Source organism: Eleginops maclovinus, chromosome 14 (genome assembly GCF_036324505.1).
Source record: "Eleginops maclovinus isolate JMC-PN-2008 ecotype Puerto Natales chromosome 14, JC_Emac_rtc_rv5, whole genome shotgun sequence".
NCBI lineage: Eukaryota > Metazoa > Chordata > Actinopteri > Perciformes > Eleginopidae > Eleginops > Eleginops maclovinus.
Window position 1 is genome coordinate 5,374,911 of NC_086362.1, and position 26,610 is coordinate 5,401,520.

Below are 26,610 nucleotides of genomic sequence, written 5' to 3' on the forward strand. Positions count from 1 at the left end.
GAAAAGCTCCCCGCATGCCCAGGTGGCTTTATCAAAAGCATTTAGTGGGACATGACGTTCCCACGCCTCATCCAACTTTGGGCCAACGCTGTAAGAATACTGTGCTTTTTTTTACGGGAGGATGTTGCCCCTGAGCACCGCTTTTGGCATTGATGCGTCTGAATTACGGGGTAGAAGCACGATGAGGGATCAGTACAAACCTTTAAAAAAAAAAACCTCCAGGCATACGGCCATGGGAGAAGTTACTAGTAGGAGGGGGCGAACATGGCAGAGGTATATTGCCATAGTAACAACGGATAGCCCACGAAGGATTCCTGAGTAAACATATGGTTTAAACAGCGACTCAGGACCCTCCGCCAGTGTGCCTCCTTGTTCAAACAAAATCATGCTGGCACAGATAACGCTGGAATTTGAATCATAAATTACAAGGTCTCCGATTGTCATGTCATGTCCCCAATTCACTGAGAAAAGAGGCTGCCTTGGCAAAGAAAGGCTTATTCAAAAAGAATCAAAGAGCAGACACACACATGCACACGCCCTGACATATATCTTCAAATGTGCAGAGGAAGGCAAAGGAAGGGGAGAGCGGTTTGCATGTTAAGCACATTTACATCAAACGATAGTAACGCAATTGGCTTCACTGGGGAAAATAATCTGCCCTGCTCAAACATTTGCTGCAGCTCCTGCAGAATTGTGATGGTGGTTACATAGAAAGTAGAAGTCTTCCCCTTTTATAAGTCCGACTCGGGGATCCGCAAGACACTCTGGTAAATGTCACCCATGTAGGCACTTAGCTGCTTGTCAAAGTCGCTATGAGCTCCCCTCATGTCACCGGTTCATAAGAGCTCTTCACTGGGTGATCGACTTCCTTTATGCACTTCTGTTCCTGGTATGCCTCCTTCCGCCGAAGTCTGTTATTAATATATCATCATGGACGGATTAGACGTGATGCATCTGACGTTAAGTGAAGCTTATTAAGTAAAGGCTGGGTTGGAAATAAAGTTGAGGTAAAATATGAAAAAATGCTGCTCAGGTTTAAGTGGCTTTGTTTACCATTATTGTAATCATTTTACCGCCCCCGGACCTGTCAGTTTGATTGATGTGCTTGCCTTTCCCCCCAATCCCAGACCTCATCACCCTGTAAAAAAAAACAACAACCAATGTAACAACATTCCCCGTTCCCCCGCCTCAATGGACCAGCTCCCCCTCAAGGCAATTCTCGCCATTGGATCCAGTCTGTAATTTACAATTGGCTATTGTGTCCCAAGTGTTGCATCGGACCAACTCAGAGTAAATGAAGCATGTCAAAGACCGGCCTTTCAGTCTTGATTACACATCCCTGTTTCTCTGACTCTATGATTGCTGCAAACTGAGCAACAGCTATTATTAAAGCACCCGAGCTCACCCACTCATTCACGAACCAAAATGGCGGCCTTCTGACAGTGGCCGCTTTGAGTGACTATTTGAAGTTGTTACTAAGAACATTGTTGCTGGGGAGAAGAAAGGGAGGAATAAGAACTCCATCTCCTGAGATACTGCAAAGAGAAGAAGTAAAAGATGAAAGCAAAGCGAGATAATAAACAGGCTATAGGGCAAGGGGCCGCAAATCAATACCTGAAACCATATTGAATGTCTAGAGCGCCTCAATCCGCAGAAGAATTTGTCTGACTAAAGCCAGCATTACAGTCATCTCCACTTTATTTTGCAGGGCTGGCCGATGGGGATATACAGCGTATGAGGAACTGTGTTTATACTGTATACACACAGTTCCTCTGTAGAGTTCTGCTATAAGAAACAAACCTTTATATCTAAAAAATGTTTCTATCAAACACAACACATCGATCCAATCAGTTAAGAACTCAAAATGTCATTAAAATGCATACATTTTCATAGGTATAGCTACACAAAACAATCGGAAGAGCAAAGGTTTATGCAGATGCACTTGTTTTTTTGACATCAATTATTTTATTCAACTGTTGGTTATCAGTGAAAAGTAACAAAATAAGAACTTTATAATTTCCCAGAGCCAAACATATTCAGTTTAATATAAATCATGACAGAATAAGCATAAAATCTTCACATTTAAGACGCTGGAAGCTGTTTGCTTGGTGAATGGCTCAATGCTACATTTCCAGTCAGTCACAGTGATTGAGTGATCCTTGAGGTCCAAGGATAAGCAAGAAAAATTCCTACCAGCGTAAAACAAAGGGTGTATTTGTCTCATTTTACTGGCAGGACCACCTTATTGTTTGTCCTTTTAAGGATGTCTAGAGGAGTCTCTGTCCCTTGTTATATAACATCACATCATTATTGGGTAGGAGACGTAAAATGGAAAAAAACACTAAAGATGTTTCGAGAAAATTCAATATATCAATGTCATGTCCAACGTCTGTAAACTGTCTGCAGGAAATGCAAACTCCACCAAGGCTGTAACCTTATTTCCAATGCAATTCCCAAATCGCTGCATGGTGAAAGAGCATGCTGGAGAAAGTAAACAACAAGGAAAAATTAGCATTTGAAAAAAAAACAAGCCTGACTTCATATTTCATTTGATTTGATAGTAGCTTCCTAGCGAGGCCGCTCGTAACTCCAGCTGCCCCGTGACCTTCATTCTTCAGCATGCAGTCAGACAAGAGTTATTGGGCCCGACTAATAGCCTGCTCTCTGCCAGGTAAGGCCTCATCGATACATGGGCTTCTCCTGCCCCTGCAAGCACCTCTGCTAAGGAATATTTCAGCCCTTTTGCACACACCTACAGCGTTTAAATCAGGTGGTTGAAATTCATATTAGTAGTCCCAGCAGTGTCCAATAAATAGTTCAACCGGGGCAAAGTATCTCCCTGTGCCTTGCTCGAAGGTGCTCTGCGGTTACCACGACTCATCCACTTCTCAAGCTTGTCATGGGGTTTTTTAATAGTTGGAGATAAAGCATTGCTCAAGCCTTCGGGCTCCATCTGTGTGTAGAGAGTATATGTAATAACCAGACACATACAAATATAATGAACCGCATTCCTTGGGTAAACACAGCAGCACACAAACACACACACAGGATATTGAAACCCTCTCAGGCATGTCGCCGCGCGTGTGCCTGGCGTGCAGGATGATGGAGAGGCTGAACTGTGGAGGCCCCGTTTGCTCACAGGATACGCAGACACACACTTTCCTACTGTACACCCACACGCTTTATCACACCCTCACACATGCACGCACGTAGCGAGTGTACCTGCTGAGTACACATGCACAAACTTTCACACAGGTCCCCCCAGGCTTTGATGGATGGTCGGTGAGTGCTCTACCTCCTGTTTCATACACACATAATCTCATTTGGGGGCCACATGGTGGAAGCCGCACCAAAACAGGGCTAATAGAAGCAGTCTAGCTCTCCTCTTCCTCCTCCTTCCCCAAGTCAAGTCATATCCATTATACGCCGCTGCTTAGCAAATATGTTTGACTGCAGCCTGTTAATAAAAGGCTAAATATCTCTTTGTAGAAGAAAAAAGCTTTTGCATGTATTATTTAACCCAGACGATTCTTAATGTGCCTTACGCAGCCAGGAGATCTCAGCGCATGTTAATATTTCAGCACTTTTGCAATACAAAAGAGGAAGGTCAAAGTGAAGAGGAGGGGGGGGAGTATGGGGGAATAGAGAGAGAGCAGGTGCATGTCTGTCAGAGCTTTGGAGAAAAAATCAATGTGAACCTGAACCTCGGGTGAAGGTTGTACCTATTAAGTACACTTTGATTACAGAGTTGAACTTGTTAACTTTTCGCCTGTCAACACGTCCTCCCAATAAGCCTTTCCTTCGGAAGACAACATGTTAGTTAAAGTGTTTGTTTGGGTACTTAAAAAGGGGAACAGCACTTGAATTAAGAAGTTAAAGATGTTGTTTCAAAGGCTTAAAGAGTGTTTAATATATATGTGTGCGCATGGGCCTCTCAAAGCCAAAAAAACAAAGGGTAAACCTTGTGATGACATCAAGAACAACTTTGATTCCTTAGGGAATGACCATTGTTTTACACGTTTTACTTGTTCACGTCAAACCTGTCAGTTTTAGCACTCTAGTTTAAGGATTGATGTCTTAATCCATTGGCCTGTCCTGTATACAATTTGTTTTAAATGGCCGTGGTTCTTCTTTAATAAACACATTTATTTTGCACAGTTTTACAGTTGACTGCCGGAGCAAAAGGTGCCACTTGGTGGTAAATCAAGAATCAACGTGTCTTGCTTTCATGGCTCATATTTTCATTTTCACGAAGGCCGCGTGTGACAACGTGGCTGGATGCTGGATGTGGTTTAAATCGCCGCTCCCTGACGGGTGGGCCACGGACCCCGCTGGCAGTTCCCTTGACACCCTGGACCCATGTGAGCAAGACTGACAGGGAGTGATTCATCTGATTCATCGTCATAATTCATATCGTGAAGGGGGGATGGAGAGAGAACCTCTCACATGTGGAGATAAAGTTTGTAAATCTAGAAGAAAAACAGATGCAAATAACCTTCTTCTACCTGTATGAAATCAACATCAAGACAACAAACGGCCAGAGACCTTTCTTGCAAAACAACAAGAACATAAAACATCATCACGGAGCTAACCCTGCCAGACATTTTTGCATTTTTGATGAGGTACAGTGTCACAGTAAACAAAACACTATTGTTTTGCCTATTAGTCTCGCAAACAACAATCCTCACATCTGATCCGTGTTGTGATCCAGCTCGTCGACAGAAGACTATTCCCCTGGGCTGTATAGCAGAAGAGCCAAGCGATGCTCTCATTTAGTGGGTTCTAGCGTGTGCAGTCGATACCAGAGGACAGCTGTAGAGAAACAACAAGGCTAGCATTGCATATCATAGACCTTGGGAGCCTTGTAAAAGTCAATTTACTGCACAAACTCCTCCACATGGAAAGCAAGTCTGCAATATGGTGAGTATGCCCTGATTGATAGTGCAAGAGGAAAGGCAAATCTGCAAAAATGAATCAGCTTTATCCTGGTGAGCCCTATCTAATGCGATCGCTGCCGAGTATGAAATGAAATTCCATTTTCGATGACAACAAATTGAAAGAAGCGGCGAGGAGAAGGTGGCATCCCTGACACTGCCACTTACAATCAGCGGCGTGGAGAGCAATCAAGGTGGCATGCGGCTTACATTTCTAGTCTGTTTCTGTGTATTTTGGCATCTCATAATGGCAAATGTTGGCCAATAACAAGCATTTGTTTCAATAAGAAGACAACTGAGCTCATTGGTTCATCTATTGTCTGTCAAGAAGACAGGGGAAGACTACTACTTCATGTTACAGGAAGCAAAAACCTCAGAATTGACATATTATGCACAGTAATATAAAAGAAACCCGCTATAGAAATCTCTCCCCGACTTTCGCTCTCAGTCCCCACCACTTCTGCCGGCGAATCAGGTAAATCTAATCCTTAGATTAGTAATTGCCTGAGAGTAAATGCATTCAAATCACCAAACCAAATTATACCACAAAATGCTGCCCGCTGCAATTTCATGAGTATTACCGTGCATTCTTACTCCTTCCATTTTCCTTTCAGAACATAAACAACAAAAGCCCGAGCAGCCATCTATTGAATTAAGCCGTAATAGATCCAAAACAATTTTGATAAAATTAGCCACAGTCGGCGGTTCGCAGCAGCACACAAAAGGGCAGGTTAATAGTAATGGGGCAATAAACAAACCAGCTCATTCCATATAATCTCATTTCTTACTGAAGGCAAGGTTTCCAGACTGTGTTTTTTTCACCTCTGTCACCTTATCAGGAAATTCAGTGAAGTTGCTATACAAACTGTTTTTCTATGTTGCTCTTCTACAGGATAATCAGCAGATTGCTTAAGTGACTTTGCAACGTACTTTCCTAGGAAGTCAGATCCAATGACAATTAATAAAGAGTTTCTCAGTTTACTCGAGAAAACAAGCTGACCTGTATCAGCAGCTATGGAGGGTGGGGCATGTACAAACATTGTTAAAGCTCCTGTGGAACCTCTTATCAAGTAATTACCTTATTGAGCCCAATGAGGGACTGACTGCCACATCAGTTCCACAGATTATATCATGCCATCAGGGGAGCTAAGTGGTGATGACTTCCAAGGAAAATACACAGAGGTTTGGACAATGGTTCTTAAAAAAAAGATTGCTTAAAGGAATACTTTCCCCTCAAAATGAATGTCTTTAGTTAATTACTCACCCCTGTTGCCTTACATGAAACAAAGCCTTTTTGTGGCTGCTTTCCAAACACATGTTTTAACTTGAATCTTAATATTGAATCAATTGTGCTAGTCAAAGCTTTCCACAAAACCATATGAATGGATGATGACATGAGACTTGGATTATAGTGCTCAAGATGTTTTGATTTAGTTCTGCTGTTGTTAAATGTAGGCCACATTTACTTTACCTAAACGACTTTTCTCAGTTTTGGTTCGTTGGTAAGTTTTCTTCCAAGAATTTGAGGTAATATTGGATGAGTAACTGATATACAAAATGGGATTAAGTAGGTAAAGTATTACTTTAATCTATGCACAGGTGTTCAAATAAAGAAACCTGATATGCTGAGTAACTGGGACTTTTAGTTTCAATTGGGTCAGGTGTGGCTTTCTGTAGGTTGGCAGCTACATTTTGTAGGTTAAAACAAATGAGGCCTGAGGCAAAGTACTGCATTTCCATATTGGTTTCCTGATCTGCCTGGAGCCTGAAGGGCAATCATATCCTATGTTTTGGCCACAAACATCGTCTAAGTGACCTCCATTTGCATGGTGATATTGTTCGACGGGGTGAGGATTTGCCCTATGCAAATCAGATGTACTCGGCTTGTGTTTGAGAGGTTGCAGCTACAATAAGGCACAGGGGGAACAGCTGGCCAGAGCGCGGGTGGCGAACACAAGGGGCTGGGTTAAGGACAATGTCCAGTTTTGCTTGCTGCATCAGCCCCCGAGGCAGGATAACCTGGTATAAGAATGTGGGCCAGGGTTTTTCCTGCCCTGAGGGGCTATGCTGCGAGAGCACAGAATACAAGCTGCTGTGGCTCACCACTGATTAAAAGTGATCCACCTGGGCACGAGTGGACGCTTTGAAGTGGGAAGATAAAACAAAAGCTGATGGCTCGTGCTAATTCGAAGGCTAAATGATTTCATTCCTCACTACATTACAGTTGGAAGGCATTATTTTCTGGCACTGGATAGAGCGGTAGCTACTGCCAAAAGTAATACAGCTAAGTGTTCTGTGAAGTGTGCGCACAACTCATCCGCCTTTGGATGTAAGCATCTGACACGGGTGTGTAAGGAGCAGATACACCAAGAGTAATGTGGCCAGCTAAAAACAGGAAATGTGAAAAGTCCAAATCAGTGAAGTTACTAATAAATGTCAAGGCTGTTGCACGTAATGTTCAAGCCTCAACAGATGCTAGGTGACAACTGGCTTCTCCTCACAGTTAGATCAGCTTGATGAGTGTTTAAATGTCTGAAGGGCTAAAAAGAAAGGCTTGCCTCACCGATTAACTCCCTCAGTTGCCTGGTTACCTGCCCGAGCGAGTTGCCTTTGCAGTTATTGTAAGATTAGGTAGGCGAGGAGAGAGAAAGACGGAACCCGATACCTCAGAGATTACAGTCAATGGTCAGCACTATTCTCCTTCCCTCGCCCTCCCCGTCTCTCTCTCTTTCTCTCTATCTTTCCACCCGACCCCCGAGTCCCCTGTGAAACAGTAGGGGCCATTCTCTACACCGCTAACAGGGCCGTCTTTCTTGTGCCTGTCTCTATCTCTTCCCATAGGCAGACAAAAAGAGAGGGAGTGGGAAAAGAGAAGGGTTTGTGGGCGAGGGAGTGTATGTGCACACACAATGAAAAACGTCCCCTGTCATTAATTTTAACCATGCACAGGTTCAACTTGTTGGTGGCTAAATGTGATTAAAAAAAAAGAAGTCACATTTCAAATATAACCTCTGTGATTTGAATACATTCCAGACAAGTTGATTCCATCCATAACTTTTTACCACTAATCCAGATCTTGCCCAGAGGTTTCCCTTAACTGAGAAACATGATTGCCCTTAAGTCTTTTATTATATCTTTAAACTGTAGGACCACTTTCTTAACAACAGAACATGTCTAGAGGCAGCATCCCTAAAATCGAGAGCATGACCGCTTCGCTACTTAATCTAATGCAGAGGTGGCCGTTTAATGCCATAATTGGAGCACACAATGCGCACCTTCTCCTCAATTAGCTCTCTTGTGCAGCCATTAAATTAAACCCTATTCACCCCAACATAATGTATCAACAGTGAGTATTTACTGAACCCATGGGATATAAAAAGGCTTTTTGATTACCTGCTAGCTATTGTAAATTAAATACCAAACAAGCTCAAACACAATAAACGTGGATATTGCCCAGTAGACCAGTAAACACTTTCTTCAGTATTACAGTTTAAATATCCAAACAGAACGGACTAAAATCACAAGATCTCTTTGTGCATTTTGGTTTTCCCCTGACGATGTCTTCTAACAAACGCACAGTCCATAAAAGTTACCGCAGCATTAATGTAGGGAGTAAATAAATAATTATAAAAGTGGAGCATAGTGACACACAATACATGCTGCTGCCGCAGCAGCAAATAGAGTGCCCTTTTAATTATGCAGGAGACATCGGAAAGCAACAGCACTCCTCACACTCTGGGAAACAGCTCAGTGAATACACCATATTAGAAGCTGTTAGAGACAGAGCAGGGGTAGAGAAGGGAGGGAAGTAAAAGGGCAGTGAAATGATTTTAGAAGAGGGGAGAGGGATATAGAGAGATGAGAGTGGAGATTTAAAAAGAAACCACTGCAAGAAAAAAAGGCAAGACAGAGAGCACTAATGTAAAGGGTATGAGGCTGAAAAAAGTGAGGAAAAAATGAATACAGTGGGAGAAGCATGGCAGCACGGGAGGAGGCGAGGCAAGCAAGGATGCACTACACAAGACCAGAGGAGAGTTTGAGGTGCGACAGTTGGCATGTACTATAAAAAATGAACAAAGGGATTTCTCAAAAAGAAGAACGAGAGAGAGAAAACGGAAAGTTGAGGAAAAAAATGCAACAATCCAGCTGTGTTCTGAGAGAAACCGCACTCAAAAAGGAGTATTGCTGACGTTAGATTAACATAATTAGCCTGGCATAGACAACACATAAAACAAACAAAAGGGTTTTTTTCCTTCCTGAAAACGCAAATCAGCTGACTTCATTGCATATTAACTTCATTTTCGACTGTTGTTGCACATCACAGCCCAAATCTATAAAGATTAAATTAATAAAAGCCCACATCTGAAAATCCCATCATTCCACCTACACCTTTTTTTTTTTTCCCAGCAATGCAAATGTAAGAAAATAGTTACTGGGAGAAAGGAAAGCGGAAAAAAAAGCAGTGAGATAAGACTTGCTGGAGGGTGGAGGATAGTCGAAGACAAGCAGCTATAAGATAGTGGACATTTATATATGAGGATAGAGGGAGTGAAAAAAGCTGAGGCAAAATATGGGAGGTTATATAAAAACGTCCACTTTCACAGCTAGGTCAATGAATTGATGCAGAAGAATGTTCATATTAGATCCTGGCCAGATGTTCCTACTCAAGCCGAGCCTATAAAACTCAAAAAAACCTCACAAAGCCATGTTTGTGCTGCATTCACCCGCCATCTACCTTTCTCTCTTATCCTATTTAGTTTTTGTTCTCTCTTCCACAAGAAGACAAGGCACCTTTGTCAGGCACAGAGGGGCAGGGCAGGGCTTGACATGGCTAAGGGGGAGTGTAGATGGCCCCTGGCATGCTCCCCTCTGGGATAAAATAAGTGCAAACCAAACCCTTATGTGAGCTGTCTACAACACTACGACACATTGTTGCTAAGGTTAGTAGATGTGACACTGCGGGCGGAAGAGGTTGCCTCAACACATGCCATGATGAAAGGGAAAAAGTTGGACATGTCTGGTCGAGTGGTAACAATACGCCCTACATAAGCTAATCTAAACCTTTCTCTTCCCTTTCAATATTACATGTGAATGGCACTCCAAACCAAAACAGATCAATACCGCTAACTTGACACACATTAGCACCATAAAGGCAACAAGACTACTGAGACTAGCCCTGTCAGAAAGCATTATGGTAGAAAGAACACTAAGAGGAAGAAACAGAAGACATTTAAGAGTGGTGGTGGAGGGGGGGGGGGAGAACAGAGGAGATTTGTCTTCTTACCTGTTTGTTGTACTTGTTGATAGTTTGACTGCTGTATTCAGAGCAGTGGTCAGATCCAAGGGAAATGTTATCTCCGGTGCCAACAAAGGTGTTGGCAGGGGGCAGGTCCTGAACTGCCTGGTGCTTTTTTCCAGCTGTCGGTGACTGCGGGTGAAGCTGGACAGTAGGGAGCGGTGAACTTGACTTGTAGTGCCGGGCCAGATCTGGGCTCCCCGGCCCTCCGTTGACCGATCTGTAGCGGCCCATGCCAGGGCTGTCCGACAGCTTCTCGTTGACGCCATCGTAGCGCTGCCCGTTGGGTTTGGAGGCCTCTACGGTGACTATGCTGCTGTAAAGTGGCTGTTTGGACTTCTGTTTTTTCTTATCTTTCTTGGGCTTCTTAGCCTTATCGTGCTGCTGTGGCGTGAAGAAGTCTTCATGATCCTTCTTTCCTGCCTCGTAGCCATTCTTATTCTTTGGGCGGCAGTAACGGGCCATGACGACGACTAGTATAATGAGGATTACGGTCATGATGCCCGAAACTACTCCGATTACAATGCTCAGACGCTGCTTGCTCAGATCATAGTTGGGGTCACCGGCAATGTTGGTGTTCAGAGATGTGCTAAGGCTTCTAGCCACCTGGGCCTCCACAACTGTGGAGTTGGAAAGTGTCTCGTTGACAAACACATGGACTAGCGTTGTGGTGCTCTGTGAAGGCTGGCCCTTGTCGTTCACCTGGACAACAAGTCTGTGGAGGCCATAGTGCTTCTGCTCCAACTTCCCCACCAGGGAAATGACACCAGTGCCCCCATCAATCTCAAACAGCCTGAAGGGGTTTCCCCCAATGATGCTGTAGTTCAGGTCTGCGTTGACGGCGCTGTCCGCATCAGTGGCAATGACTGTTCTGACTACTGTTCTGATGTTACTGGAGGGAGGAAGAAGGGTGTAGGAGCTGTTTAAGGGGAAAGTCACTGTTGGGGCGTTGTCATTTTCATCCATGATAGAGAGTGAAACTGTGGCGGTGGCAGATCTGGAAGGGTCACCACCATCTACAGCTTTTACTCTGAACGTGTATGTAGTTTTCTGCTCTCTGTCAAAGGACAAGGTGGAGAAAATAGTCCCAGTGTCATTTTCAATAGAAAAGTTTTCCTCCTCTTCCTCAATGAAAAGACTCATCTCTGCATTTTGGCCTTTATCTGCATCAATGACTGTGACCATGCCAACCGGGCTGTTTGGCTCAAGGTTTTCTTTGACGTAGAAGGTGAACACATCCTGCATGAACTTTGGCTCATTGTCATTCTTGTCTGCCACAAGGACGACCACTGTTGCAGAGCCCTGTAGAGTGTTTATGCCCTTATCTTTTGCTATCACTTTGAATTCGTAGCGCTCTGTTTGCTCTCTATCCAGAATGCTGTTTACTCGGATGTCTCCACTGTCTGCATCGATAGAGAAAATCCCATTTACAGATGAGTCCAGGGAATACGCTATTTCAGCATTCTTCCCACTATCTGCGTCGATGGCTGTCACTGTTGTCACCCTCTCGCCGGGGGCATTGTTTTCCAGAAACGACACCTCTACTACATTCTGGCTGAAGATAGGAGGGTTGTCGTTAGTGTCGCCAACTTTGACGATAAGAGAGTTATTACTTGCAAGACTGGGGCTTCCGGAGTCCACAGCCACTATGACCACATTGTATTCCTGTGTGGCCTCAAAGTCCAGCGCTGCAGACGTGTGGAGGAAATATTTCTTTTTATTCTGCTCACCCTCCATCTCGCTGGCTGGTTTGAGCTGAAAGGGAACATCCCCCACCACTGTGCAGGTGACAATGCCATTTTCTCCCTGGTCGCGGTCTGACACCTGAACTAAGGCAATGGGTGTGTCCACCACCACATCCTCAGCCACGTTAGCAATGCCATCTTTTAGGAATATGCGTCCAATTTTCCTAATCTCTATAGCAGGAACGTTGTCATTCTCATCCTTGATGTTCAACACCACAGTGGCCTTGTCCATTTTCGGCGGCTGACCTCGGTCACGGGCCATTACTGTGAACCTCAGTTGGCTCACTTCTTCACGGTCAATGCGGTGCAACACACTCAGCCACCCTGTGCTCTCATCCAACCTCAGCAGCCTCCTCACTGACTCGGTGGCTGCCCCAAACACATACTCTATTTGACCATTAACCCCCACGTCTGCATCAGCCGCTTTGAGCTGCAGTATGGGGGCACCAGGGGAGCTGTTTTCTGGTAAGTCAGCTTCATACACACTCTTCTCAAATCGAGGGCTGTTGTCATTCACATCAGTGATCATCACCCTAAGAATGGCTTGGGAGGAGCGAGGGGGGTCTCCTCCATCCCTAACACGCAGCGTAAGCTCATAGGAGTCTCTCTGTTCCCTATCAAGGGCCCCTTTAATGATAAGTTGAGGCTGCTTCTCTCCATCAGTAGTGTCAGCAACTTGCAGTTCAAAGACGCTGCTCCTGCTTGCGCCTTCCTCAAATCTCCTCTTCCCGGAGAATGAATCCCCAGAAGAGCCCAAGCGCCTAGAGTTTTCCCCATTATCCTGAATAAGCTCATATCGCTCTATTCCATTCCTGCCAAAATCTCTGTCTGTAGCTGTGGGCAGCAGATAAAGGGTTCCAATGGGTCTGTTTTCCTCCACAGACAGTGTCAGGACAGGGGAAGGGAAAGATGGGGTGTTATCATTTATATCTAATATGATGACTTTTCCCTCAAAGAGGTCGACCCAGCTCTGGGCTGGCCCGATCACTGACACTTCAAAATCTATAAAACACTCATTTTCGTCAAATATCATTTGGCACTGCTGTAATTTTTCACGGTCTATGCGCCTCTCGTTGGTGGTGAGCTCACCTGTAATGTTGTCTATTTTGAAAAAATCGGAGCCTGATTCTAGCGTAAATGTCACCTCACCGGACCCGGCAACAATGCCCAGGTCGCCGGCCACGTTCCCTACTCTGACATCGGCAGGTCCCTCCTCAGCCAAACGGTACCGGAGCACTTGCTTGGCAGCCGGCTGATGCACAAACTGCAGGATGAGCATGCAATAGTACAAATAGTCCACTGCACCAGTAGTCCTCATTGTACCCCCTTGAAATAATGTCCACCTAGATTAGAAAAAGAAATGTCCAGGAAAATTAATCACTAGCGGAGAGTCCGAATATGGAAGGAAACAAATCGTTTTCATAAAGAGCAAAACCCTCTGCTGCGGGATGCGTGAGACTTCATCCTCCGGACGACTTCCTACATCGCTCCTGCTGCAGTGCAAAGCAGCAAGTGCACGTCTGCTTTTTCTTCCTCCAGCACAGTATGTTAGTTGCTCTGTCCTTATTTTAGTAAAAGAAGAAGGAAAAACTCAACAGAGAGCCTCCGTGTGCTCCCACAGATATCTGAATTGGATGCGCGTAAAAGCAAAAATGTTATAGTCCGAGCATCATTTCAGCAGAAAGTCCATATGCCGCCGTTTTACTCACAGTCTGTGGTTCGAATCTCCTTTTTTTGGGTGAGGCTGCAATATTCCGATATGTCCACATATGTCAGAAGATCATTTAAATGCCCGCGCAGTTTCCAAACTCGTCTCACGGCGAGTGTTGGAGACCTGTCAACTCTCGGATCTTGAGGATTGTGAATATAAAATTACTTGTCCGGTTGCTGCTCTCTTCCTCCAAGTCACTTGCAGCCAGACAGCAGGCAGTACAGTTCTCTCTTCTTTTATTGGAACTCCACAATGCACAGATTGCACTCAGAAGAAAAATCAAAAAGGATTAACAATGTATATCCGTCACTGTTTTTCATTTAAAGGATGAATTCCTCAGTGTGTTCCAGCACATTCAGCCTGTTCGCTCACCTGCAGACGCGCCGCATGTGTTGGCAGCCCCTATCTGCAGCACTGTGAGAAGGATTCACAAATGATATTGCAGTCTCTCTCTCCCTCTCCCTCACCCTCTCTCTCTCTCTCTTTCACTCTCCACCTCCCTCCGGTTGCTTCTACCCCAGAAGTGCGCACGTAAACAGGGTCGGACTTGGTCTTGAACGCCGGGTCCAGACACCGGCAGACAATATTTGTCAAGAATTGGACATAGAAGAGTAATGCCTAAATAATAATCTGTGTCGTTTTACTGTATTTCCTCGGAACGTGGCACGGCACTTTGTGAGCACTGTGTCTCTGTATATGCGTAGTGGGCAACACGGCAAGATATCCCACCAAGAAATACTAGTTATAAGAATGTATAGCGTTTTTGACCACCAAGCAGAGTAGTGGGTAAGTGTGTGCTTCTGCTTCGGGAGATTTATTGTGTGACAAGAGATTCAACTTTTACCCACTCATAGATTAAAACAAGTTTTTCTTTTCATGATTTCATGCGATTCAGTTCGGAATCCCTTGCCCGAAGAGGACACACAGACGCTGCAGGACATATGCGAGACAGGGACGGGGTAGCGTGTGTGCGCACTGCTGTGGTTTCCCTGTGGTTTAGTAATATGAATGCGTGTGGTCGCCAGTGGCTGTGCTCCCCGGCGCAGCGTGCTCCGTGTCTCTCACCCTCATGCTGCTCTGTCCACTCCAGGAAAGTGAGACAGTGGATTTGAATTAATTTGCGTAAAGAGGAATAAAGTCAGAAAAGCCCCTTCCACGTTAGCTTATTAGACGATCTTTTTCGGCCACTGCGCAACTCCATGTGTAAGATTAGTGTGCACGGTGTGTGTCCTACTACAGCTGCATTTCAGTACTTGTCTTGGGTACAGTGTTGAGCAAACAGTCATTTGATGCTGCCGGTCACTCTGGCCACATTTCGACTGAATTTGTTTTCGTATCCACAGCACGTATACGTATTTGCTGCTTAAGAAAAAGAGGGAACGTGTGCTTTAACCCGCTTCTGTGAGGGTCTCCTATAACTTGGATTTGGGGATGCTCTCCTCTTTTATTATAGAGGTAGTGCGTCGCTGTGTGTGATGTTGTACAGTGAATGGGTGAGTGGAGGAGTGAGGGGCAGAGTGAGCGAAAGGGGGAGGGAGTAGGGAGCAGGTCTCAGCAGCTGCAGCTCTCTCAGACGGCTATCTGAATTCCAGCAGTGGCTTTATCCTTGCTTACTAGCGCCCTCTATCGTCACATTAAAACAAAACCCCTGAAAATGCTGTAATAGAAATCCTGTAACACCATTTGTGCATTGTGGAACTGTTGTTTGTGTCCTTTAAATCAGGGGTTTTCAACTGGTTTTGTCCCAGGGACCACCATTCGGACTAGAAAGCAATCCGCGGCCCACTGATGTGCCTGCGCGTGCGCGTGTGTATTTGGTGTTACATGCATAGCTCAATGCATGAAACATGAAAGAGAGGCCACGCAGATTTTATAATAATAAAAGTAGATTTATTAAATTAAATTAAATTAAAGATTATTTTAAAGAAAGAATAAAGAATAATAAAGTGTTGTGCAATTCAGTATTGGGAAAAGTAACTAAAAATGTCATGCAAAGTCAGTCTAGGTGTGTGACAAAACAACAACGGAGAACAAAAATCCAACAACACCGGAGAACCAAAATCCAACAAATGAAGACCAAGGCAGCCTCAACTGCTGGCTGGTCAGGGCTTTTATAACCCAGCCAGGACAGACCTGTCACCAATCACCTGCTGTAGAGACAGAGAGATTGAGAAAAGCAGAGAGAGATTGAGAAAAGCAGGGAGAGAGAACAGGCTTACCATTAACACAGGGCGGGGCCTAAACCCGCCAGGGTCGTAACAGTGAAAACATGGGAGAATTAGGCCTACCTGTCAGTGTGATATCTGGGCGTGGTGAAGTCCACACAGCCTGTCTATTCGTGGCGAAATGGTAGACAGAGACAGTCTCATGTCATTCTCTGGATCAAGCCTAGCCCTGTACTTATTCTTTAAGTACGCCAGTGTAGAAAAACCACTCTCACACAGGTATGTGGTTGGAAAGGGCAAAAGACACCTCATTGCTTTTGCAGCAAGCTGTGGAAATTCTGTCTGGCAACTTATCCAGAATTTAACAAGGGGCTGTGTGTCGTACATATGCCTCCTGACAGAGTCTGTGGACATCTCAATCAGCTTATCCTCTTCCACAGCCGTCAGACTTGACCCTACTGATGCATCGTCACTGAATGGGAGCAGGATCCACTTGCTGTCACGGCGCCACTCTTCCGAATCAGTGAAGTACTTTGCGAATTGACGCACAAGCTTCCTCAAATGCTCACATATAGTGTCGTTGATGTCAGTGCTGTCAGGGTATTCCTCAACTGAAGGAAACATCGCCAAGTTATTGCTCTCCACTCGTTCGATCCACTTTGACATTTTTTTCACAAATGCGTCGAGCTTCTCGTAGAGCTGCATGACGTTTGCATCTCTCCCTTGCATGGAGCTGTTCAACTTGTTCAGCTCTGCAAAAACATCTGTGAGGTACGCCAGCTTAGTTAACCAGTAACTATCGTTGAAATTGGAAGCCAGATCAGAATGCTTCTCGCACAAGAACTCGTAGATAGCTCCGCGTAGTTCAAACACACGGGCGAGCACAGCGCCGCGAGACAGCCAACGCACCTCTGAATGATAAAGGAGAGAGCTGTGTTCACTTCCCAAGTCATGGCATAGGGATGAAAACAGGCGTGTATTCAATGCGTTTCGTTTTATGAAGTTGACCGTCTTGACAACGACATCAAACACACCACTGAGCTCAACACTGAGATCTTTGGAGGCGAGAGCCTCTCTATGAATCAGGCAGTGTGTCCAAATTACCCCCGGAGCCACCCTCCTTACATGCGCAAACAGTCCAGTCTTGCTGCCACTCATGGCTCGGGCCCCATCGCTGCATAATGCAACGCACCTCTGCCACGAGATATTGTGCTCCGTGAAAAAATCGTCCAGTGCTTTAAATATTTCTACACCGGTAGTTCGCCCGGGCAGTGGTTTGCAAAAAAGAAATTCCTCGCACATAGTGCCACTGTCCTCGTATCGCACAAATGTTAACAGTTGCGCATCATTAGTAACATCTGTCGTCTCGTCGATTTGAAGGGAAAACAGAACTGTCTGAAGTTTTGCCATCAGCTGGTCTTTGACATCATTTGCCATTTCCCCAATTCGTCTTCCGATTGTGTTGTCTGACAACGGAATAGTTTTTAATTTGTTGGCACATTCTTCGCTTACCATAGCTCTGCACATATCTATGGCTGCTGGCAATATAAGCTGCTCTGCAATGGTATGGGGCTTCTTACTTTTTGCAACCCTGAGAGCGACCAGATACGATGCTTTCAGTGCGTTTTCATTTATTTTTGCACTCTTCCTCATGGTAGCCTGCTGTCCTTTGAAATCACGCAACATCTGTTGCATGTACTCAACGGGTTTGGCCTTCAAGTGGACGTGATGCGTCTCCATATGCCGCGTAAGTTTCGACGGCTTCATAGCTTCATTACAGAGAATTGTTGAACATACGAAACACAGTGGTACCTCCTCTCCTGCTCTGTCTGTCGTCACTGTGAATCCATATTTAACATATTCCTCATTGTATTTTCTTTTTCGTCTTTTTTGCGAAGTTGACGCTTCGGAAGCCTGTCCTTGCCCTATCGTGGCGGCCTGTCCCTCTGTCGTGGCAGCCTGACCCTCTGTCATGGCAGCCTGTCCCTCTGGCACTTTCCTCACTACAAAACGATCCATTGGTGCTAGATATATAGCTAGACTAGTACATATGTAACAAATGTTTGCTGTACTACAACCTATCTTAAAATACTCTCGTCGGCTATGCTTATAAATGTGTGTCAACTTTGCTCGCAAGACTGTACGTAATGAATAATAAGTGAGGTTAGCGACGCAACTCATTACCATTAGCGAATCACAGGCTACCATAGACTGGATAGGCGCAAGGCTACATTCTGTCAGCTTGAATTTCCTTTATATTATTTTAAACATATTTTTCACGATATGTAACGGTATTCTGGAAATGTGTTGAAATATCAAAGCGAATTTATATTAAAAAAAAACAATGGTGAACTGATCAACATAGGCTCTTGTCACGGACCACATGCAATGCCGCCGCGGACCACCAGGGGTCCGCGGACCACCGGTTGAAAACCCCTGCTTTAAATGACTAGGTTTGCTCTTTGTAGTATTAAGAAAAGCACAGCCAACACAATAATGGGTTGATAGACCGAGGGTAGTATATGAAGGGGATCCTTTTTCTATGTGAATGTAGTAAGGCAGTGGTAATGAGAAATGTAAATATATAATATTCTATATGGGGAAGTGTGGTCTAACATCTTCAGAATTATATATATGAGTATTCTCTGTGATGCATGCTATTGATTCAACCACACTGAACTATGATTCATGAGAAATGTACACATATAAAAAGTAAACATAATCATTAATAAATAGCAAGTCTAAAGAGCTAGTACAATAACACATCTTCCTACCTTAACATATGTGTGGGTCAAATCTGACTCAATAATTGTCCCTGTTTGTATGTCTGTCTTTGTATAACAGTGACACTTATGGTCTCCTTTTTGGAGAGTTTAAACTCGACCCTTAAGGCAATTCAAAACATCCAAAGACTCATATTCAACACATGCGTCTTTCTTGACAGCCTGGAATGCAGCAGCCAGTATTTATTCACTCCGTCAAATAAGAATCACAGGAAATAACAACTCTGTGTCCCTAGGCCTTTGGTATAGCCACATACAGTGATGAGCTGAGCTTCTAGGGTGTTTACTATCAGAACCATGAGGATGAAAGCCACACAATCCTCACTGGGAAGCGTTATCATCATTGTGTGTAGCATCGATCTTGCTCTTGAGAGGATGAGTGGTCTAAAATGATGCTAGGGAAAGCACTCGACATTGTTGCAAAATAACCTCATCTGCAAAAAATGAGCTGTTTGGAGAACGAGATGTTCAAAAACACTGACTCATACACCCACGCAATGACCGACAGCATGGAATTAAAACAAATCGAGATGATGCATTATTCACTTCTTTTTGCCCCAAAATGGTATTATTGCTTCTTATAGACAGTCTATAATTTCTTATGTAGTGAATAGTTCCGGCTCTCCAGTCTTTCAGCAATGCAACACACACTGTCTACTATTATCACACAATCTCCAACAGTGAAAACTACATTTTGTCACACACACACAAAGTATTCAAAAGCTAATAATCACGTATACTGTGTTATAACATCATGGGATTTATCTGTTATTAATCCTGAATAGTTTCTGACACTGTTTTATTCTGTCTGGTATGGTTTTGATGTGATTCTATTGCTATTTTAACAACTTTGTATTTACCTACTTATTATAGCATCGATTAGTGAAGTTGCAAACTTAATCTTATTAAACACATGTCGTTCTCCAAATGTTCTCAAGAGGTACATTTCAAAGCATACAGTAGTAAAGGTGTGACTCCCCTGTGAATATAGATGTTAAACAACCACTAAGTGTGAAGGAGACGTGAAGAAAAAGCTGGATTATGAAGTGTTTACTACCTGGTAGAGAACATTCTTCACACCTGGGTAGACTTTGACAAAATGATACCGGCAAGATGTTATTCACACGTACGAGGAGAATGCAGTTGTCTTCCTAAAAGCTTCAAAACAATTAAGTAATGGCAGTTCAAAGAGGCCTGGGGAGTTTACTTGTGAACAAAATAAACGTAAGAGTAGCATGAAATCTGAATGTGTTGCCCATTCATAAAAACAACGCTATTTAGCGCCGCTAATGGTCAAACACTCCATAGGATACCTTTAATAAAGTGCATACATCCTACTCACCTGTCAATTAGACATAATTCAGTCCAAGAACTGTCAAAATAGGTAAAACACTTCATATTTCCTTCGAAGTATCCACGATATCAGCCATTTTTACACAGGTTGCTCATATAACTGTGAAAAGAGGCCAATTTCTGAATACAGTGTCTAATGCATCATTCTAGGGGTAACTCTGTGATGAGCAATCTACCTCCTATAGCTTGGCCGCCATCATTACGACTGCATGGAACTGGATGCTGGCAAAGGAGTGGTGGTTGGATGTTGACATCAGGAGCTGGAAGCTGCACACTGCAGGTGTAGCTAAGTGGATTAATATAGGGGACGGTGATTAGTGACGGTAATATTAGCCTAATTTGATTGGGTTGTTTCGAACCAGGATGTCTTAGCCTCTTTAGAAAAATATATGAATGGTTAAGAAACGAGAGGATAAACAGCTTTGCTCTTCTTCTTTGACTGATGCTGCTCTTGAAATTTGAATGCAGTGGATTTGCCCACCATTGAGCTCTCTTACATGTGTTGTGTCGCTTTGAATAAATCACATTCCAATTGTGTGATTGCAAAGTCTTTCTTTGAGACAGGAGAATCCCGCTAATTGGCATTCAGCTTTGATGGCAGTAACACAACGTTGGAATTTTCCTTCAGGTATTTCTTGTCTCTTTTCTGAAGGGATTTCAGATCACACGACAAAAATTGGATTTGACATTGAAATACCAACTTCAAGAAAGTCCTCAATGAAAATAAACGTTTTCCATTTTGTCTAGAAGCAAACAAGAAATGATCGATTCATAACAGCTGAACATGACTAACATCCTTTATAAAGATTAAGATGTACTTGATAAATCCCATGGGGGAATTCAAATGATCCCTCTGTTGTTATGTACATTATATCATACAGATTGGCCCGAAATACAGACATGCACAAATACAACCTATGCACGTGTATTAGTGGAGGTGTCAGAGGGAAGAGGCTGCCAATGGTTTGGCGCCATGGAGCAGTTGATATATCACAAGATCGGGTTGATTTCCACAGAAATCTCATCTGAAAAGAAAGATAGCAAAGATTTTCCAATGAAGCAAAAACGAGAATCCGTCTTGTTTGCTGTGTTTACAGCTCTGAAAGTGTGAAAGTTAGTTTTGAGAAATGTGTGAAAAGTGTAACTGTAATATCACAACCATGGGAAGCCGTCAATCTAAATCCTTCTTTTTTTCTCTCCATCCTCAATTTAGTTTTTATTTTCAGCCTGTCACAGAAGTTGGGAAAGAAACTTTCAAGTGTACATTCATTTTGTATGATTATATTATTCCATCCCTTAAAGGGGCCCTGTTAAGATCAGAATCAGGTTTATACTTGAGGTTATTTTGAGCCTCTACTGTGACATGTTTACATGCTTTAATGTTCAAAGGGGTTTTATTTTTCTCATACTGCCTGTGCTGCAGCACCTCTTTCACCCTCCGTCTGAAACCAGAGCCCAGTCTGCTCTGATTGGTTAGCTATCCGGCTCAGCTGTTATAAGTTTAAAAAAAAGAAGAACATCAAGAAATGCGTCTCTTTTTAGAACAAAGCAATATAGTATTCATCCCCATTACCACCAATACAGGGCTTTGTTGAGTTCATCTGCAAGTGTTTTCTTATTGGACTGTAATTTACACTTCGACCTCGTAACTATTTGCAGGTGAAGCTATTCCAGTGTTCGTGAGCACGGACTGGAGGCGGAAAGATGTGTTTAGAAATGCTTTGGACAAATCCTCTTGGTGAACTCCAGTCTCCTTTATCAGAGCTATGAGTGTAAAGCAACCACACACACTCTTATCAAAATTCTGCCAACAACTCCCGATGCAGGAAGAATCGGCCTAACCCTTAACATAGCATCGATGTACGTGTGTGTTTATCTCCCATCCTCCGTATACGTCTTTGCATGTGTGGGTGCAATCATTGATTCACACTTCCGATGCATATGTGTAGGTTTTTCTGTGTTTGCTGTGTCAGTCACTGTCCTGAGTTGGGCTTATGTGTAGCCCTTCACTGTGTAGTCTCTGATTGCAAGCCCCCAGGGGAGAAATACAACCATCCGTCAACAATGTGTAAAAACTGAGGCAATGGCGGCCAGCCAAGGCCACTCTCAGGCGACTCTTTGTAGTGCTGCCCTCTCCGTAATATGTCACAGCATTCCTCCACCTTGAACGCCAAGAGAGAAAACATCAACAAGGAGTGACTCAACAGCAGGAGAAGAAGTGTCCAGCGCTGTGGTGGTGGTGTAGCTCGGCAAGCCTCTTTTTCTCTCCAACTCCCTCTGGCGAGTTGCTATTTTGGGACGCCCGACGCCTTGTTCTGCCTTCTCCCCCCCTTGGGCTTTGCAAGAACTGTCGAAGAGATCACAATACACAATAGAATTGGTTCACAAAGTTTCAATTCCGCCCAGATCATTCAGGTAGTCACAGGGGGTAAAATGGATGTTGCCATGCTTTGAATTTGAAAAGGAAGTAGTGTCTTGTTCTCGTTCGGTTGAAAAAAGTGAAATCCAGTGGGATTATTGCTGAGTTCATGAGTCATATTGACCTTGATTTTATGCCATGAGTGATACAGATAGTTGGTTTGTACTAAAGCCCGTCTTATTACAAAAGAAAACTGAGCCCTGCAGCTGTGGAATTCCCTACCTGAAGATCTCCAAATGTAAAAATGGTACTTTCTACAAGATGGCTTTTTGTTTGTCTACTTTATCAGCTTTTCATATACAGTCAGTATTATTCGTGTAGAATGTGAGGCATCAAAAATTGGGAGGCTTAATGTCTTACTTAAGGGCATATTGATATGTGGCCAAGTGTGGATGGAACAATCGACTCTGTTATCTGGTATTAAATTAAGTATATATTATACCATATGAACAACAACTTCAAACAGTATGTGTGTCATATTGTTACCCAACATCCTTAAAGTGACACATTTTTGTATGGTAGCTTGAAGCACCGTAGAAAAAGTTACGCTTAGCGGTGTGACGTGTTTAAAGTCTAAAAAAAAGTCACATTTATGAACAAAATCAACTAGGCCACAGCCAGAAAAAAAGACCCTAAATAGGGTTCAAAGTACATTTGTTACATAAGCTCTATGGATGTGACTTCATGTGACATTACAGTAAAAATACAGACTTCTGGTTTTACAGGGAACATGAATTCCGATGGGGAGTTAAAAAAAGTCTTCCTCCAAATAGGAAATGACAAAAAGATAGAGAAACACTGCGATACGTATGTATTTACTTGTTGTATGAACTGTTTATTTCTATTAAGTCTTTAAATCAGTTTCATTGTTCTAATGGAGAGGTTTCCAAAGGACTGAGCACTTACTGATTCATATCCCTCCCATCAGTACAAGGGGCATATACATTGTAGGCATTAGTCACCCCCCACCCAGCTAGTCTGTCACAACTTAATCACTGACACCAGTGACACACAGCTTTTCAAAGCCCCTCGAAGATCAAAAGGGGCCCTCTCAAAGCAGCCATTCAGAGTCCCCTTTTTTCAACAGGACGAGGGTCGCTGTGTCTGCCATGAATGGATTATTTTGGAGCAAATGTGGTCTGAGGCAACTTGTATTGTGATAATTCCAGTGTCAACACTCCGATCCTCAATGAGCCGGGCTGTTGTCGCGGAGAGAGAGGGAGAGCCTTGAAAATCTGACACTTGCAAGGGAAGTTTGGCACAACAACCCTGCTAATTCCTCACCCCCTACCCCCACCCCCCCAAAAAAAAGAATGAGCATGCAACACTGGCAACATTATTAGGATCTGTTGAGGGAATAATAAGGATGAATTACCCCTCCCTTTCCTGTGACCTAAAAATCGCAGAGCATACTGAATCTTGCCCCGGTGTCAATGGCTGCCAGTTATATGAATACATTACAGCAAAAATAGCAGCTCTGTTTTGTGACACTCATTTTGTGATAGTCACACTGTGTCCCTCTCTCTCAACTTCAGCAGACGCGTGGAACACATTACAAGTGAAGGGCAGTCATTTCCCATGCATAGTTACTTGTTGACTGCTAGGAAAATATGCATGTGTGAGTGTGTGTCTGTTTCCCTGTCTGCTGGTGTGTTTATCTGTTTATCAACACAGTGTTTGTGGGCACTGTCCAACTGTTTCGGCAGGAAAATAAGAAGACACCTGCTCAGGTGATTCGGAGCTGGCTGTCAAAAAACAGGAAGAAAGTGCAGTTGTAGGAAGAATAAAAAAAAACAGGCAGCCTCGAGATATATCTATTCTGGCTCTCAGCTTCCCTCAAGCTGCCGGTAGGAGACTTCAAAATGGCTTCACTCCCCACCACAGAGTGGGCTCTGCCCTGTCAAAATGTCTTTGAACGGAAAGGTTTTCTCCCTCTCTCTTTTTCAGTAATTTTTCCCCCTAACCCCTTCTGTCCATCCTTCATCACACACAGAAAATGGCATCACACACTCTCCAGTGAAGCTCTCATTGAATGCAGCCTTTGCTCTGAGAAAAAATACTTCCTCGCTGGAGCCCCGCCAGAGCTCTTTGTCTCGGTGAGGTATCTGCCAGTCAGTCAGAACTCCATTCTTCACTAAAACATGATGTCTATCTCCTGGGTGCTCTCTGAAGAACAGTGCAGGTCTTGCTATCTTTTGTCAGTAGCGATTATGATCTGCGGAGACGACAGAATCGCAAATAAAACTGAAGTGAATAAAATCAATTAGTTGTGCTCCATTAACGGGGGAGATTTGAATGTCTAACATTGACCAGATTAAAAAAAAAATATTGACTTCATGGTGAACATTTTGGGATAAATAATACCATGAGCAGAATAACTGTATCATTTCCTCAGCTCAGCAATTTCACATTATTTTGGACAAAAGTTCTTACAAATGATAATGTAGAGATCTCGGCTTTTTGCCATTCATTCCCTTTTGAATAGTCCTTCCCCCTTAAATATCTACGAATAAAAGCAGAACTTGTGGACTTTTACTTTTGCTATATTTGTAATGTGTCCTGAACTGATGGATTTCTCTCTGACGAATCTGGACTTGTGTGAATGTTTGAAACATTATATCAACCAATGATCAACCAGTTTTCTAAAATAGCTAGATGGAGGTTCAGGAGATGCATCTTTTGAACCTTCAATTGGCAGGCATATAAAGACAGAGCACAACACAGTGTTACAAGTTCTGACAAGGGAAGAAATACAAAGATATGAACAGTAAAACATGTGAATCCTGTCAAATCTCTGGCTATAAATCCCCCACATACAGTAGTGTATATCTTTGTACCATTTAACTAAAATATTGAGTGCAGCCTTGTCATTCAAATGTTAGCCATATTGGGTAGGCCACTATTGTGATTGTATGCTGGTTGTATACCTTCATTCATTGGATGGATAGATGGATGGACGGATCGAAGACAGAGATTAAAAAAGCAAGGAAATAATACAGTACATTACGTAATACTATCACCAAGCTTAAACAGTGGGACGATTCTTTTCCTTTCAACGGTTAACCAAGGGATTTAAGAATGTGTATGATCAGTGAAGTGTCATGAAAAACATGAACAGAATAATGCTTCACTACAATACCATTAAAAATGTCATTACACGTGTTGCCCATTCATCACTTAAGAAGCCAATCATGGTTCCTTTTGATGGTATGGACACTTGAGAAATCTATCGGCTGAAATTTGGTCCCCAAGGCATCTTACATTAACGGTTAATCTAATACTTCCCCTTTGTCCATGTCTAAAAAGCCCATTCTGCTTGTACTTTTCCCATTATTTCAGGTGGCTTCATCACCTGTGGCCAGAAGGAACCACCTAATGGCCATTTTTATTTGATAATTGGTTATCTTGACATTTGAAATCGGCTCCATAATTTGTTCATCTCTATTGTGAGTGGCTCGTTAATTAGAGTGTGTCTGTGCTTAGCTCATCATTTCCGAAAAGGATTTGAGGTCATTGTCGAATTACACGGTTGGCATTCTTCGGACACGTTCATTAAAAATGGCAGTTTTCGCCAGCCTCACATGGGAACTTTCGGAACATCTGATAATCCTAACCCTGGCGACGAAACACGGAGAGAATATTAATGTTGAAAAACCTGACCGATTCAAGCGGTGTTTATTTAGATACCTGCATTTATGCACCTGCTGCAGTGAGATATAGTCTTCAGGACGGAGGGTGATATTTGCCCTGACAGTGGTGAGATCCATGTTCGCAGAGTTAACTCCGAGGGGGACAGAGTAAATGTCCTTGTGAAAGTCTTCAGATGAGTGATGCCTCAGACTAAGCCTTCAATCTCCCCACAATGCCCATCTCAGTCATAATTCATTCTGCATCCTCAGAAATGGAAAATATTGATTTTCAATGAATAACACCACAAACCAGCATGCAGCCCAAGATTGCAGGTGGAGTAAAAAAAAAATACTGCGCCCTCTCCGCCTCAAAGAAGTACATCCCATGCTTCCACTCAGGGCGTGATAAAGCATACGAGTAAACACCCTAAGTACTTATTGTCATTACAGCTAATTAGCAGATAAGTCCTTGTTGCGTTCAAGAGGCTCAAACGGGCAGATAATAAATTGCTGCTGTGTTCATATTCGCTGTTGTTATTGTTGGTGTTTTTTTCGCCCGAGACACAGCTGTCAAC

At 43.4% G+C, this 26,610-nt stretch overlaps 2 protein-coding genes across 4 annotated transcripts in view; both read right to left on the reverse strand.

Moving 5' to 3' along the window:
* pcdh7b (protocadherin 7b) overlaps positions 1 to 14,077 on the reverse strand; it is a 102,247-nt gene extending 88,170 nt beyond the window's left edge. For all 3 annotated transcript variants that reach the window (XM_063900989.1, XM_063900988.1, XM_063900991.1), the window contains exon 1: positions 10,219 to 14,077. In XM_063900989.1, the coding sequence (XP_063757059.1) occupies positions 10,219 to 13,293 (3,075 nt within the window). In that variant the 5' untranslated portion in view covers positions 13,294 to 14,077. The remainder of the gene's footprint in view (positions 1 to 10,218) is intronic.
* A 1,328-nt stretch (positions 14,078 to 15,405) lies between these two features.
* On the reverse strand, positions 15,406 to 18,292 carry LOC134875716 (protein FAM200A-like). The gene is made up of 2 exons (XM_063900320.1): positions 15,975 to 18,292; positions 15,406 to 15,836 (listed from the first exon to the last, which is right to left on the reverse strand). The coding sequence occupies exon 1, from the start codon at positions 18,057 to 18,059 to the stop codon at positions 15,978 to 15,980; it is 2,082 nt and encodes a 693-aa protein (XP_063756390.1). The 5' UTR covers positions 18,060 to 18,292; the 3' UTR covers positions 15,406 to 15,836; positions 15,975 to 15,977.
* Positions 18,293 to 26,610: the final 8,318 nt, after the last annotated feature.

Excerpts from the sequence above, each read along its gene's own strand:
- LOC134875716 (XM_063900320.1), bottom strand. The coding sequence starts at position 18,059 with ATGGTAGCCTGTGATTCGCTAATGGTAATGAGTTGCGTCGCTAACCTC.